Source organism: Channa argus, chromosome 24, assembly GCF_033026475.1.
Source record: "Channa argus isolate prfri chromosome 24, Channa argus male v1.0, whole genome shotgun sequence".
In the NCBI taxonomy this organism is placed as follows: domain Eukaryota; kingdom Metazoa; phylum Chordata; class Actinopteri; order Anabantiformes; family Channidae; genus Channa; species Channa argus.
In genome coordinates this window covers 7,508,514-7,525,729 of record NC_090220.1, presented here as the reverse complement: position 1 = coordinate 7,525,729, position 17,216 = coordinate 7,508,514, and the positions used below count along the sequence as shown (strand labels likewise).

General features: G+C 40.4%; 2 protein-coding genes across 2 annotated transcripts; one reads left to right on the top strand and one right to left on the bottom strand.

The window, feature by feature from the left end:
- The first annotated feature begins 74 nt into the window (after positions 1–74).
- LOC137109278 (interferon regulatory factor 2-binding protein 1-like) lies at positions 75–4,291 on the top strand. The gene is made up of 2 exons (XM_067494880.1): positions 75–2,270; positions 3,429–4,291. Exon 1 carries the CDS (start codon positions 466–468, stop codon positions 2,242–2,244), a length of 1,779 nt encoding a protein of 592 aa, XP_067350981.1. The 5' UTR covers positions 75–465; the 3' UTR covers positions 2,245–2,270; positions 3,429–4,291.
- micu2 (mitochondrial calcium uptake 2) lies at positions 4,289–10,534 on the bottom strand. The gene is made up of 12 exons (XM_067494884.1): positions 10,300–10,534; positions 9,901–10,030; positions 8,889–8,920; positions 8,733–8,808; positions 8,422–8,469; positions 8,041–8,123; positions 6,448–6,501; positions 6,268–6,365; positions 5,359–5,530; positions 5,165–5,273; positions 4,927–5,084; positions 4,289–4,829 (listed from the first exon to the last, which is right to left on the bottom strand). The coding sequence occupies exons 1-12, from the start codon at positions 10,495–10,497 to the stop codon at positions 4,728–4,730; spliced, it is 1,260 nt and encodes a 419-aa protein (XP_067350985.1). The 5' UTR covers positions 10,498–10,534; the 3' UTR covers positions 4,289–4,727.
- Positions 10,535–17,216: the final 6,682 nt, after the last annotated feature.

Genomic DNA, 17,216 nt, shown 5'->3' with positions numbered 1-17,216 from the left:
GTCATCGGTCACGTGATGTATGTACACAATGCACCGAAACAGTTCGCTTCACTGAAGCGAAACAAGCTTTGGAATGTGGGTATCGTCCGTCCAGCGACGGCGCCTTTACTCCCCAAATGTCCTAATGTTACAGGGCTATTGCTAAGCGAACACGGGAAAACGTGCTGTTGCTAGCAATAAAACTACAACTCCCACACTCAGCCGCTGTCACGTAGGTGTTTCCGGTGTCCTATAACATTTTACTTCCTTCCACACAGACCGACACGAACAAATCGAGAAAGAAGACGTCGCTAACTTTGAATGTTGTAGCCAGCAGTCGCGTTTTGAGCCCAGTTTTTGTGTAATTTCCACGGTAAGTGCTGCGGCATGTGGCGAGTGATGTCTGAGAACTGAAAAATTGTTGGGAAACCTTGACGGTAACGTGTAGGCCTCCGAAGAAAGTTTGGTCGAGGGCCTGTAAACAACATGTCCTCCGCCTCGCAGTCTTCCTCCAGACGGCAGTGGTGCTACCTCTGCGATCTGCCCAAGATGCCCTGGGCTATGCTGTGGGAGTTCAGCGAAGCTGTTTGCAGGGGATGTGTTAACTACGACGGGGCAGACCGAATAGAGCTCCTCATCGAAACTGCCAGACAACTGAAGAGCACGCACGGCGTGTTAGACGGCAGGTCGCCCGGTCCACAGCAGGTTAAACCCAGCTCGGCTGGGCCCGTTGAAGCTGGGCGGCAGCATGGAGAGCGTATAGACAGGGGGAGGGGTGAGTATGGGATGTCTTCCCGCCTCCCCAATGGCCTGCACAGAGCTGAAGATGTGGTCATGTCAGAGGGCAGCCGACAGAGCCCGAATACTCGTCGTGCCATAGCTGGGGCAGTTTCTAACCTTCATGGCACCATATCCCATGCCTTGATAGCTCAGGGGTTAGTAGCAGCAGCCCCACATGGGCTTTTAGCCCCAATATCAGGCTCCAGGGCTGGGGCTACTCCTATTGCAGTCGCAGCTGGCCCCATTTTGGGTGATGTTGGCAGAAGACACGCTGTGTCTCTGGGTGTGGGAGCTAGCACCTCTGCTTTGGTGGGTATAGATTCTGCATTGTGGAGGAACAATGAAGTGATGGCCGAACTGAATGAGGTGTCTCGGAACAGGGCTGAAGGCTGGTCAAACCGTCCCAAAGCAGTCCGCGATGTGCTTGTAGCTCTCAGCAGCTGCGTACCTTTTAATGTGCGCTTTAGGAAAGACCATAGTCTTGTGGGTCGTGTCCTGGCCTTTGATGCCAGTACAGTTCCTGAGTTTGAGCTGAAGGTGTTTGTGGAGTATCCTGCCGGCTCTGGAATGATCTTCTCAGGAGTCCCAGACCTGGTCAGACAAATGTTCCGTGATTCAGCCAAAGATGCAGGTAAAGCGGTTAACTCTGGGCTACGATATGTGGAATATGAGAAGCGCCAAGGCACGGGAGACTGGCGTGGGCTGTCTGAGCTGTTGAATGATGGTGTGCGTATGTTTAAGGAGCCCCCAATCCCAGAGGTTCTGCCGCAACCAGATGCAGTGTTGTCTATAGCAGCCGCCGGGCGCCCTGTAGCTGCGAAGAGCACAACACGCCGCCGCAAGGCTTCTCCAGGCTCTGAGAATGGAGAGAGTGAAGGGAGGGCTGATCACCCAGCGAGGGAACCCTGGCCTCGAGGTGCTTACCCAGGCATGGAGCCTCTTCCTGGCATGGCTGCCCCTCAAGAGGGCCCACCTCGTCTACACAGCCAGCCCTCACCCATCTCGGCACTCATGGGAGTTGCAGACAGTCTGAGCTCCAGCCAGATGGCTAGAGAGAGCCCCAGCATGTCCGCAGCCCACTCCTCTTCAGCAGGGCGTCCCACCAGCAGCAGTCCCTCAACTGCCTCCACCTCAGTCTCCCAGGCAGCCATGGTGCAGGGTGTGGTGGGGCAGGGCAGCAACACCAGTGGTGGTGAGTCCTCGAGCAGCACTCAGGGCAATCTGCTCTGCTGCACTCTCTGCAGAGAGCGCTTGGAGGACACACATTTTGTCCAGTGTCCCTCTGTCCCACACCACAAGTTCTGTTTCCCCTGTACCCGAGGATTCATCCGCAACCAAGGTCAAGGGGGGGAGGTGTACTGCCCCAGTGGAGAGCGCTGTCCTTTGGCTGGATCCACTGTGCCTTGGGCCTTCATGCAGGGAGAGATCTCGACTATCCTGGCTGGAGATGGAGATGTGACGGTAAAGAAGGAGAACGACCCTTGATGTCTTCATCCTGTTGTTGGTCAATGGTAAGATGGAGAGTTTGTAATTCTGGGATCAGCATGTTTATCTCCATCGTGACACACAGGATGCAACTGTTCAGAGGTGGCTCTGGATGTCACCATTGTGTAACATTTTAATATTCAACTTTTTAAAGCTATCAAAAATCATCTAGTTTGGAGGCAAAAGAGTGCACCGTGTACACAGGAGGAAAAAAGATGTGAAGAGTCTTAAATTCTTAGTGCATACATTTGTATAATAATAAAATGTTAAGTTAATTATACCCAACAGTTATAATGTTTAGTATGAAACAAAGTACACTGACCTACTCAGGTCTAATGTGTCTGCTGGATAAGGGAATCTTAACATACAGAGTACATTTAGCATTAGAAATGCATATTTAAATTAGTTTTTATCCTTGGGGACATCTGCTCTGTACACATAACTGGGAAAAGAGCTGAATTAGTTGACAATTAGTTGATCAATAGATATCTTGCTGTTCTGATTATAGGTCATTCAAGTGTTACTTAAATGTTTATTGTATTGGTCATTAAACATAAAAAGTTTATTTCATAGGTCAAAAAGGAAGAATACAAGTTACCTGGTTTCATCTCTCCAAGTGGGCATATATGATACTAATTTGACTCTCAGAAATGGACAAATTGTTGGTACCCTTCCATTAAAAAAGTAGGAAACCCATAATTTTAAAACTGGCTTAGTAAAAGAAAAACGATTAAAAAGAAATCCGACTACGCTTTTTGGTTTTCGATTCAAAAGTAAACAAGACAAAATGTCACAGATGAGTGTTAGAAAAGATTATAAATAATTGGAATATATATACATTATTTCTGTTTTTAACAATTATCACACTTTAAATCTTGCAATCAATTATTTAGCCTCGTTAGAAGAAAGCAGCCACTCTGTTGTATGGTGGGTCTTTGTTGCAGTAAATAAAACTCTTGAATTTATAGAAAACATTTATTAAATTGTTAAATTGAAGAAAGCCTGATTAGCTGCAGCTGTAAGATGCTGTACTATATGTTGGGGACACCTCTTTTATTAAGAACCACATTTTCTACATCTCCAGAATGCTTTTGTATCACTCCTCAGACAAAAAGTTTACTCATTATTACCCTTCTGTTTGACATGTTGCCAGATCCTGACACACACTTCTTCTGTTTCCACAGTGGATCAAACACTTTGAAAGCACTTCCCAATTATTTCAAGCAGAGGTCCTCTTTGGCTCCACTTCATCAATCGTGCCTCTGAGAACAGAATAACTCTGACGACCAGGTGGAGAGCTACACACGCAGTAAATAAAGCAACTTGTGAGAGGAGAGACATGTCCATCTGTCAGGGCTGGGCTGGCCTGTGAAGGCTGAGCTGTTTAACCACGATCGAATGTTGAGTCCCTTCAATGCGTCTCCCCCTCTGTCCAGTGCAGCAGAGACCTCTCGTCAAGCCTCCATTTCAAAGCACACACTTGTTTTAAGAATGACAATCTATTTGGTTTTATTTTTTTGTTTGTTATATACATTACATAATGTTCTTATACAGATGGATGATGGTGATATTGATACAATTGACAAAATCATGCAGTTGTTTGAAAAGCAATTGAATGTTTAGAATATGGCAAACCATTGGATATTTAAAGCCAAGGATTGAAAAAAATGTAATCCCACAATGTCTCTTAGGTATTCTCCTCATATTGTCTGTCAAAAATGTGAATTTACTTTCAATATGGCTATGTAATTTCTATTTTTGATACAATACAAATTTCTATGTATTTGTTTATAGCGATAAGAAGACCAAAGATGGCTTCATGCTCAATGTAATTTTATGGTAATATAGCTATGTAATGCTGTATTTACTGATAACCTTGGAATCACTCACTAATTTGTTCATCTATCACAGAGGTAAGCTTGTTTTGTCTATTTACTTTTTGAATTGTATGTATGGTAAGATAATTAGCTACACAATCTTCAATGGTTAACCCACATACTCATGTGATCGTAACAGGTCAATTCTCCAATAAATTACAAAACCCTTATTTGTTACAGCTGCTTTATTTTTGTGCTACTGATTTGAAATTGAAATGTACAACACACGAATAAAACCATAGCATATGTCTTAGAAATATTATCACAAAACAAAAAACCCACACCAGGTGTTGCAAAGCCAAGTAGTCCTGGAACCAAATATACCCAATTGTACCTCATAAGTGGTGTTTACACAAAGTTTACAGGGCATTAATATTAGCTGACAATTCAAATATACAACGCATGACTAAATAAAGATCAGCACAGTGCACTAATAAAAATAACACCACAATCCCACAGGTAGCTAATAACGAACAACAGATTTGATCTGTAAACATAATTCCACACAAGATAGTGGTGTAAACCCTTAGCTTTTTTTGTTTGTTTTTACACGTGGTTACATTTGAATCATGTTCATACAACTTGTATGATTGTAGGAACTGTGGTTCAGATGGGCCCCCGAGTGTTTCCCAGGGCCTCTTGAGCTCCCTTCAACGTTTCTCGCTTCACACACTTCCAGTAACCACAGAGGCCACTTTGAGATGGCACCTAAGGGCAGAACAGTGTTAGTCACAGTTTTTTTCTTTTTACCAGCCGTCAAATTTGATTCACAAGTATATTTACAACTTCAAAAAGGTGAAGGCACCTTTAGACCTCGCAGGACTCGGTCAGTCATCACACCAAGGAATTCCTTATGGCTCAGACAGTTATCTCCATCTGTATCAAAGAGTTTAAATACAGTGTCCAACACGTTGTCAGAGAGATCGTTGCCTGTGGCGATCCTCACAGCTCGCTTAAATTGGGCTGTAATCAGATTAAGAGAACAATGTAGTCACCCATTATAGAAAGTGTTGGAGGAATTCAAACCCAAGAATAGTCCTTACCCATTCCAACAGGACGATTTGCTCCGGTGACCATTTTCAATGAAATGGCAAAATCTTCCAGATTGTTGGTGAAGAGACAGAAGGCTTGGAATTCATCGAATGTGATACTCTGCCACACAAACATATCAGCTCACTTTCATGTTGCATTGTTGCAGGATTTGTCTAGCAGCAGAGCTTCATAGCATTGTTTGTACCTGACCAGCAGGGATCCTCCTCCTCATGTTTTCCCAATACACTTCATTGTCTTCTTCACTGGTGTAGTGCAGCAGCCACTCGGCAAAGTCTTCTCTTCGCATGGTGTCCATACCTTTAGAGAACTGTCGGAACTCCATCTCCTGAACTTCAGCTTGCAAGTCTTCCATGAACCTGAAGAACCGTGTTTAACAGTTTGATTAAATAATTTATAGTAACATTACATTTTCAAGAGGTAACTAGTAATCTAATAGTTATTACATATCAAAAGGAAACACTGTGTGCAACATATGAACAGCATGTTTAGTACTGATTTGTTATAATTGTTCTATTTCATATGTATTTTCAATATTCATGAAATATTTGGTTCGACAGCAAAATATTCTCACAGAAACAGAGCCTGCACCATTTCTTTAAGGCTACACAGAAACAAGAATTTTGCTGTGTATATAATTATGTAGTTTTTTTAACTTTACATTAAATTCTACATTTATATAGTAAAATAATAATTTTACATACATTACATTAACATTACTGTCTACTGTCTCTGTTGTGTCCATTATAAAGATTTTTATGGAAACAAGGCACAATCTTTTATTCTTTTTGTTTGGCGAGTCTGTTTTAATTTTGTTTCATTATTGTTCTTAAACAAATTGAGCCAAAGAAACTGTAAAATACTGGAATAAACAATTGTTTGTGTAATAGCAATGATGAAACAACAATTGACATTGAATTTCTAGACCCACTTAATCTCCAGGTTAATAAATAAAGTAACAAGCCAGTAAATGCCTTCGAAAAAGTATTCCATATTTTATAAATGCCAAATGTGACACCACCACTGATAGCAGCAAGTGTGTGTGTGTGTGTGTGTGTGTTTTTGTGTGTGTGTGTGAAAGACAACTTTGTTTTACCTGCGGAACTCCTGATATTGCAACTTGTTTTCTCCTTTCCTCCCAAAGAAGTAGGCCTGTAGTGTTGTGTCCGCATTTTGTGTGTCCTCTGCTGGGTTCTTGAAACATCATGCATTATATGCTGTTACCATTAAAATCAAACATAACACGGTATTGGTGATGTTGAAACTGAATACCGACCTCTGCACTATCCTTCGCAGCTCTTAGTTTAGTTTTCCCAATTATATTTTTGAGCTTCAGCATGAAAAAGAAAGAAAATGTTAGAAATTTACATTTTACATCATATTTACATTAAATACAAAAGAAGGTTTTGCAGTATGAAATGACAAAAAGTGTGCATACATCCTCCGACTTATCAAAAGAATTAATTACTTCACTTATAAACCAAAAGGTACAACCCTCATCTACAGTAAGTCACACACAACAGGAACTGCAGCAAACGAGATTCCATGCACCTGATCATACTCAATACTTGAAGCCTGTGCATCAGTTAAAAATATGAAAATACAATGTGTGTAACGTGGCAACATGCAGGTCTACTAGTCTAGGCCTGATATGGACTAAGCACATTAGGGCCTCTCTCCTCATCAGAGGCGACAAGTCTGGTGGGAAGTAATTCTTAAAATAAACAGGAGCCGATTCAGGCCTTAGCGATGCAAACACATGACATGATGAAAAACAGAGTCGAGCAGCTAGCAGTGCAGCTCTCCCTCACCTCATCATGGGGCCATGTCTCCATACTTACACCTGAGGTAGCATCAGTGCTTGAGGCAGCATTAAAGGTGGCAATAGTTTGAAATTTAAATGCAGACAATAACAGACATTGGAACAAAAAGAATCACAATACAATACTCAATGCCCACAAAAAGCTGTGTAAAAGTTAAAAATACCATAATTTACCAATCTCTTCTGATTTATCAAATGATGTATCTGAGAAATTTGAGATGGTTTTTGAAAAATATATGTTAATTTTGAATTCAATGCCAACAACACCAAAAAAAGAAAATAAAAGCAACAGGGGCGTTTACCAGTGTGTTTGGGACCTGTTGAGACTGACAGTTTTAGTTGTTTAAAGTAATATTGTTGACCCTTTTTCTTGATAGTATTTCAGCTGCTCAACAGTTCGGACCTCCTTTTTAAATTATTCACTTCACAACGTTAAAAATGTTTCCAATAGGTGACAGGTCTGTACTGCAGGGCAGTTTACCTGCTTGGACTCTTGTCCTTCAGAGACATGCTGCTGTAATAGCTGAAGAATGCGGTTGGACATTGTGTTGGTGAATTATGTTGTGCCAAAACATGTATATGTCCATTGTGTACTGCACACTCTCCCTTGTTTTGCTTTAATTGATACCCTCAAATTCTTTTTAATTTTATGCCAAGAAACATTGTTTTTAGTTCTTTGAACCGTTTGTCTTTTACATTGTGATAAACCTAGTCCAATCCTTCCTTTTGAAAGACTCAGCTTCTCTGGGATGTAATTTATATACCCGATCGTGATACCGACCAGTTGCCAATTATCCTCATTAGTTTTTCAAGTCTCTGTCCTGCCCAAATTTGAAATGTGTTGTTGGCATCAAATTCAGAATGAGTTAATATTTTGAAAAACAATCAATTCATTTAATCATTTCCAAATGACTTCATTCTCTTTTTAATTACATTTTACACAATGTCCCATTTTCAGGGTACAGACTTGTATTCTCTTGCAATAATAGTAAACAATCTTTTTTACAAGTGATATTTATTCTGTTTCTCATATCTCAGAGGTCTTACCTTGAGGAATTCCTTTTTGTCCACTTGCTCATTGCCATCCACATCAAGCATTTTAAAAGCTATATGAAATCCTGTGTGTGGCTCTGAAACAGTAATGCACAGTCATCTGATAATCTTACTACTAAAAACTACAATGAATCAATAAAAGTGGCCAATAGGGAAATGTAGCATTTCTAAACAGACCTTGGAGAATGCTACTGACAAAAAAACAACAAATAAAATCATCTCACAAATCAGGCTGAAGGCTGCTGATAAATTGTGAAGCTTAACTGTAATGTGTAAGAGTGCATGGACAGAACAGAACAGTGTGGACAGAAGAGTGGAAGGAGCAGGAAAGACCTTAGAGAGCACTGGTCTTTAGGGAATCTAGGTGTGACTTACTGGTCAGGATGGTCAGCAGGAACAGATACTCCGTGTAGGATATCAAACCTGAACAACACAGAGAAACATTTGTTTAACCTGATTTTTGTAAACAGGACAAACAAACAGAGTGAATGATACTGAAAAGAAATCCTCTCAGGACATACAGGTTTATCACAGTGAAGGTAAATGTGAAAATAAAACGCCCACCCCACAGTCTGTCCCTCAAAATGTATAAAATGTATAAAATACTATAATCTGGACATATGTGGTTAGAGATTATTAGGCCTTAAGTGAACCAACTGGACTCTGATGATAGATTCATAACGTACCATTGTCTCCTAAGTTTCTGAACAGATCTTTAGCAGCCCGAGCTTTGGAGGCAGCCACCAACATCTTATTAATTTCCTGGGAAAAAACAGATAACAGCATTTACTAACCCCAACTAACAACTGTGCTCCACACTGTGAAAATGATGATGAACAAACCTGATTTGTTAAAGTTCTTTTGTGCAGCTTTCCTACAATGAAAGAAAAGAGAAAAAAATTAAACTGTAGAAATTACACCGCACATAATACATGTGGGAGTGATGTACAACTACATGGTTTTAAAACTTTTTGCATATTTAATAAAAACAACACCCATGGGAAAGTCAAAGCAGGCAGGATGTGGCAAATCAAAATTTGAAATGATATAGCAAAGGATCCAGTTTTTATTTTTATTCCATTTGTATGTGTGGTTTTCCTCCGACAGTCCAAAAACATACAGTTAGATTATATGGTGACTCTAAATTGCCGTTAAGTGTGAACGTGACTGTGAGTGGTTGTCTTTCTGTGTATGCCTCTCTGCTGGGATAAGCTCCAGCCCTGCCCCATGATGCTAAACAGGATAAGTGAATAAAGTTAATGGGTGCAATGATGAAATTGGTTGCTATATTAATAAAGCTGAAATGAATTGATTTGAGGCTACTTTATAAATAATGTTTTGTCAAGATAATAGTCTTAATATGAGCTTTGGAATTCAATATTTTCACATTACACCATCTCTTATATCTACTTTGAGGATACTGCAGGCAAATTAATTTTTAATCTGTGTTTCCATGAAAGGTTTTAAAACCTTTCACTCAGGTCCATGCGTTGAGCTACTGTTTTTCCCATTCCCCGTCTATTCTAATGCATTCACAATTATCAGCATTATCAGAATACACCTTTCAGTATTTTTTTTTCTATTTTCTATGGTGCATGGACATGAGGTGTTGATGCAGGCACACATCCCACTTCGTCTGGCTTTGTCAATACAGAATCTATCTTACAATTCAAAAGAAAAATACAGTTCTTCTAATTAAACTCTCATTTTAAGGTCCTGCTATAATATTTGTATCTGGTCCTGCCTTTGGATAGTCAAGGTGGATGACCAAGTTAGTTGTTGCCTGGGAGGAAATACTGCATACTGTCAGTGCATGGAAACTATAAACTATTAGTTGACAATGGTGCAGCCTACTGTCAACGTTCTCCAGCATCACAGAGAACAAGAAGTCCCTGGGGGTCATGTAGGGCTCATCTTCGTAGATCACAGAGGCGAACTTGGTGAAACGGACTTTTCTGCCGGACAACTGGGGGGCTGCAGCTTCCTGCAAGGTGAAGGGAAACATGCACATCACTGTGACATAAGCGACACATGCGAATGCTTGAGAGAAAAGAATCAGTCAGGCAGTGACAGCTGGGGGGCGGTAACTGTTTATACCAACAGTACGCAAAGTCTTAGAATATCCAAATATAACAACACACAGTTTGTGTTAAACCTGACAGACAAATGAGCCGCGCAGTAACGAATCACTCTGTTCGCGAGCAATGTCGACGACGGTAAAATGTTATTAGCTAACGTCAGGGGTGTACTCACTTTTTGTCCCTCAGCATGAACAGCGAAGGGTAGAGTCCTGTTGTTAGCATGATACTGGTGATACCAGAAAACACCGGTTCCTAATACAGAGCCCAGGAAACCAGAACCGACAGCACAGCGCACTGCTAAATGTCGCACAGAGCTAGAACTTCTTAAAACGTTCCTCAAGAGAGCAGCAACCTTCCCCCAGCTGGCCATTTTCAGGAAGCGTCCTCGCCAGACAGCGTACACTAGTAATGGGCGGATCGATACCAAAATATCGATATTTCGATCTTGACGGCCAATTTTTAAATATTGATTCTCAAGTTAAAATATCGATATGTTCTGTTTATTTATTCATATTTTCTCTGCAGTCATATCCGAATGTTTTCTGCTCATTCTACATCAATTTGTATATTATTTGTGATGCACCGCATAGGAACTACTTTTCCTTCCGCCGATCCGCCCCATGATCCACAATCTTCAACTAAACTAATTCGACACTTGCTCGGCCGGCTGGCGGCTCCGCCTCCAAACACAGGCAGCATTTCGGAGCGAAATGTATCATTTTTATTCACGGACTATTTCGCTACGAACGTTCTGTTTCAAGAGAATTGTAGAAATAGGCAAAGTTTGTCTAATCCATAATTGGTTTTAAACAAAGGGAAGGAAATACAGATGGGTATATAAGACGTACATGTAGATGAGGGCGAGTCATGGATATCAAGTGACATAAACTGTTCACCTGATAAAGAAAGTGTCATGCTGTTGTCATGGAGATAAGTCAGAACGTTAATACGTTTTATTTAAAATAATGAAAATGTTAAAAATGCCAATAGGTTGAACAATGATTTTGCTGTCGTTTTAATTTTTTTAATTATTCCCTGTAAGGGTTCACGTGATTGTGTTTCATCGTGATCAGATGACAGAATTAACATAACACTCTGGATATCGGATCGGATCGATATCGCGATACTAGCCAAGGTATTACTTGGTATCGGATCGAATCTGAAATCACTGGTATCGCCCATCACTAGCGTACACTTCTAAGCTTCCGTAATTACGTAAAGGGGGCGGTGCCACGCACAAGAACAGTTCACGTGACGGGTAGAATTTTGCTTTCAAAGGCTGAAGGTCTCTCCAGACTAACGTATGCTACACTCTCATTATGTGTAGATGGTCCTACTTTACAAAAAGATTGACAGAATATATTGGATTTTGTATAGAAGAGGACAATTCCTTATATTCTGTCTGTATTAATGAACCAAGTCAAATGTGCTGGTATGAATCTACTTGATTTTACAGCTTCGAACGATTAAATAAAAATCAACTGGCTAAACGATCCTGATTCCATGTGGAATGCTACCCCTCCTGTCTTTTCTAACAAAGGCGGCCTGAGGTTTCTCCTGGTCTGCAATTATGATATCTCAAAGATCCCCATTCACAGACAGATGCTTCTTTCCTGGTCTCTCATCTTCAAACATAATTTTACACCACACAGGTACTATACCTGGAACAACAGATACATTACTTACAATTACAAATCTATTTTCTTTGAAAACTGGTTCTACAACAATCTTTATTTGTTGGTCAGTTCTTCTTCCTTCCTTTCGGCTGTTCCCTTTCAGGAGTCGCCACAGCGAATCATGTGCCTCCATCTAACTCTGTCCTATGCATCCTCTTCTCTCACACCAACTAACTTCATGTCATCTCTCACTACATCCATAAATCTCCTATTTGTTCTTCCTCTAGACCTCCTGCCTGGCAGCTCCAACCTCAGCATCCTTCCACCGATATATTCACAGTTTCTCCTCTGACCATATCCAAACCACCTCAATCGCGCCTCTCTAACTTTATCTCCGAAACATCTAACATGAGCTGTCCCTCTGATGTCCTCATTCCTGATCCTGTCCATCCTCATTCCTCCCAAAGAGAACCTCAACATCTTAAGCTCTGCTACCTCCAGCTCTGCCTCCTGTCTTTTCTTCAGTGCCACTGTCTCTAAGCCGAACAACATCTCTGGTCTCACCACCGTCTTGAACACCTTTCCTTTCATTCTCGCTAATACTCTTTTATCACACAACACACCTGACACTTTTCTCCACCCGTTCCAACCTGCTTGCACACGTCTCTTCACACTCTCCGTTGCTCTGAACCGTTGACCCTAAGTACTTAAAGTCCTGCACCTTCTTCACCTCTGCTCCCTGTAACTTCACTGTTCCACCTGGGTCCCTCTCATTCACACACATGTATTCTGTCTTACTGCGGCTTCATTCCTCTGTTTTCCAGAGCAGACCTCCACCTCTCTAGATTTCCCTCCACCTGCTCCCTGCTCTCACTACAAATCACAATGTCACCTGCAAACATCATAGTCCATGGAGATTCCTGTCTAACCTCATCCGTCAGACTGTCCATCACCAGAGCAAACAGGAAGGGGCTCAGAGCTGATCCTTGATGCAGACCCACCTCCACCTTGAACTCCTCTGTCACACCTACAGCAAACCTCACCACTGTCTTACAGCTCCACTCTAACATACTTCTCTGCCGCTCCAGACGTCCTCATACAATACCACAGCTCCTCTCTCTGCACCCTGTCATACGCTTTCTCTAAATCTACGAAGACACAATGCAACTCCCTATGACCTTCTCTGTACCAGAGTCATTTTACACACCACCATCCCGTGTTGTCTGGCTGCACTCTCTCCTGCCAATACTTTACAGTCACTGGTCTCTTTCAGATTACAACGTCTACACAAGATGTAGTCCACCTGAGTGCTTCTACCTCTGCTCTTATATGTCACCCTATGTTCCTGCCTCTTCTGGAAGAAAGTGTTTACTACAGCCATTTCCATCCTCTTTGTAAAGTCTACCACCATCTGTCCTTCTGCATTCCTGTCCTGAAGACCAAACCTGCCCATCACATTCTCATCACCTCTGTTCCCTTCACCTAAATGTCCATTGAAATCTGCACCAATCACCACTCTCTCACCTCTGGGGATGCTGTGCATCACTTCATCTAACTCACTCCAGAATTTCTCCTTCTCTTCTTACTCACATCCTACCTGTGGGGCATAACCACATTACCACCGGTACCCTGTAGGTCAACAGCGGTCGTTGTTATCCCGGGCCCTGACCGATCTGATATGGGAGTCATTGTCTCGATTCACGTTTTTAATTTGACATATGTTTTACCTCGGATGCCCTTCCTGATACAACCCTCTGCATGTATCCAGACTTGGGACGGGCACAAGAACACACTGGCTTGTGCCCCCTTGCGGTTGCATTAGTTGGTCAGTTGTTGAAACCAATTGATCAATTTTGTAATTATACATAATTTCTCACAGCTTATTTAATTCCTGTATCTCTAAAGGAATTCTCTATAGTTCTTAATATAATACCTTCTGGTGTGGTCATAATGTTAAAGGGGTTTTCTGTCTTAGCTCATGACGTTTCAGATATTGATCCCAGACAAAGTAATTTAGGAAAGATATGTTTTCCAATCAGCCACTACAACTCTCTATCAACAACTTAGTGTAACTGCTGTATGGGATGATATTAAACGTCACTAGCCTTGGAAAAAAGTTTGTACTGTAACTAATAAATTAAGAGAAATCTCTCCCTAAGGTTTAAAAAGAACATTGACACCAACTGCTCTTACTGTAATTCCTGGACCTGTAATTTTATTGAAGTGTTTTGGTCCGGTGCCATATTTCATTCAAATCGAATTCTGATTTCTGCTTTTCTTTTAAAGACATTGTTCTTCGCATCTTTATTTACAAGTAAGAGGAGAGTGGCAAACATTTAATAATACTGTTTACATTATTATTTTTATTTATAAATGTCAAAGGCAGTATATATCCGTCTTGCATAATATGGGATGAAAGTCAAAAGGTCAAAATCTAGTCTGAGTACAGATCTCAGCAGGAGGCCTTTGAACATGGTCCATCAGTTTCTCCTCTTTCCAAATACATGTAATGTCAGGCTAGTATGGATTAGTAAACACAATCTGTGTTGGTTATTAGAGTAATCAGTAATTAGCCTGTGGTCACAAGGAGATTGTTCAGTAAAGTTCCTTGTAGTGAATTGATTGTTTTTATGTCTTCGTTGTCCCTTCAGCATTGCAGCAAATCTTCACACAAGGCTAACACATGACCAACATACATGTCCCTGCATGTCCAACAAAACATTAAATGACTTCATTTAAGGTATACAATAAAATCTATGAGAATCTAGAGACTAAAAAAAATAAGCTCACAAATCAGTGGTTAATTATATAATCTTAGATATTTTCTAGGAACATCTTGGAAGAATAATTCAATAACCATTTCACCTGCAGGCACATTTTAAGTCATAAAATACTCTTGTTCAATTCAGACTTTTTCTCTAATGGTTTGTCTAAAAGTTTTAATTACTGCCTTGCTGACATTTCTAACCTCTTCATTCTCCCTCACAGACAAAACCTGGTTATAATGAAGATGTTTTTTGTTTAGGGTATAACACTTAGTGCAAGCTTTCAATTTGACCAGAAATTGCTTCCAAGACAGTTGTAATGTCAAGACCAAAAGTCATTTTATTAGAAAAACACTTTTTTATTATATATTTACTATATAATAAATGTAAAAATAATTGTCTATCATAAATAAGAAATTATAAACAGAAATATAAGGTACTAAAACAGGGTTAAATGTTTATGACAGAAGAACAATCAATTTTGTTGGATCTAAAAGATATCATTGCCGTGTTATGCATGATCTTAGGATGAAGAGGAGTTAATTGTTGTATTCTAATTCAAAGGTGCTGCTAGTTTCTCCCAATACAGGTCAAGGCATTTGAAGAAACACTACTTATTGTAGCAGAGGGACCTGGGTTTATCAATTCCTACAATATCCTATAATTTAGAAAGCAGACATTAAGTCATGACACTAAAGATCTGTGGGGGTCTCACATGGTTCCAATAAAGTACAGTAAGAAAATGTATCACAACAACAACATCTCCTTCAGGTCACAGTGACCCAGGACTATGTGAGGCCAGCTGTTATTGCTGGACCCTTGGACCTGCAGTCTCTGCAGCATCTTTATGTCGCTACAGACAGGGAGTCTAAATTCAATTGCCTTGTCAATATCTGTCAAGAATGTCATTTGTACATCTTTCCATGGCAAAGCAGCTGCCAAGTAAAAAGATACAGCCCTCAAATAAAAGGAATTTGTGTTTCCATTTATAATAATAGATTTTAACCCGTTATTTTAAAAAAAGTATGACAACAGTGTACCAAATTTCTCTTTGCTTAAGAAACTATTCACTGCTTTAAACACTAATGATTATGTAAGATAACTAGTTTTAGGGTTGGACCCAATAAGGTGCTTGACACAACTACTCAGTTTAAATAAAATTTATTATAAAATATAGTAGTTGGCAAAGCAAGATGGAGATGTAGTGAGTCCTCCGACTTGCTAGGTGGTGCTGAACTCCAGTCTATGAGAGAGGATACGCAGATGAGCATCTTGGCAATGACTTGTGGGATATGGTGTCTAAACATGAAACTAGACTTACCAGAGCGAGTGGAAAGAAGAGCGGAGTCTGGAGGTGAGGCAGGGGTCTTATGGGGAAGAGCAGAGTAGGTTCCTGGTAGTGTAGGTAGATCCTTAGATGCAGCGAGGATGAGTAACTTTAAGAAAAGGTAGAAGGGGGTAAGTCCACTGGGGAAGATGTAGTGATCGAGATCCGTAACCCAGAGGTAGACCTGGTAATGAGTGCATGGAAGGTCGCCGTGGTGAACCTCCAATCCCTGATACTGAAAAGAACTCCAAATCCCCTTTTAATAAATAATATCAAAAACTCCAAAATCCCTTTAGTTACAGTGCGCTGGTGTCATAATCTCTTAGCTCTGGATTCCATATTTCTCTTACATGGCATAAACTTGGTCTTCCTAACAATGATACACATAAAAATCCTTAGTGGATACTTACTTGGTGAAGTCCTTGATACTTGATAATGTCTTGACTAACAATGATACACATGAAAATCCTTACAGTGCATATTTAGTCCTTGATACAGGTAACCATGCAATACTTGAACACATGATGGACACTCATTTGGGCTCCGTATAGAGTAATAGCCAGATAATCACATGGCCTGTGAACATGTGACGTGAACATGGCAGGATTAAAGCATAGACATGACGTGATTAATCGTCTCCTTACAATCTCCTAGCTACAAGGGCTTGTGATAATCTTGATTCCTCATGGGGAGATAACAGTACTCATAATCTTTAGGCATTCATAAGGTCGGTAACAGAGAGTCAGTACTCACAAAACCAGAGGGACAAGCAGAGTCAGGTGGAATAATGTAGAGTGACCAATCTTAATATAAATTTAAGCATGGGGGGAAAAAAGACAATGGCAAAATTAAGGGATAAACAGATTTTCTGAGACAATATTATACTTTATATTTCCACAGAAAGATATTAATGAATTATCTTCAATCCAGTAAATAAATCATAATTCTAAGGTACATTCTTAAAACACACATCAAGTTGTGCAGAATTGTGCAATTTTGTATACATGTATTTGTTTTTATTATAGAATAGGAGCCTGCGTCACTACTGTTTCACACACTTCATGGGACTGTGCTTTGTTGCTAAACAAAATCAATCTTTATTTTTACTCACATAAATTATTCACACCTTCACTCACATTTGATTTAAAAGTCCACAAACCAAGCCTGGGTGAGATTCAGCATTTTCAGTTCTTGCTACAGGCCAAAAATACAGCAAAATGATGTTTCTATTTTAGCAGTCACTATAGTATTATGTACAGAAGCAAATATAATGGCTCTTGTCTAGATAATATCAAGACATGGACACAGTTTGGTAAACAAAAGGCCTTTAGTTGATCCCCACCAAGAAGCGATTCCTGTAGAAAAATGGCAAGGACTAGTT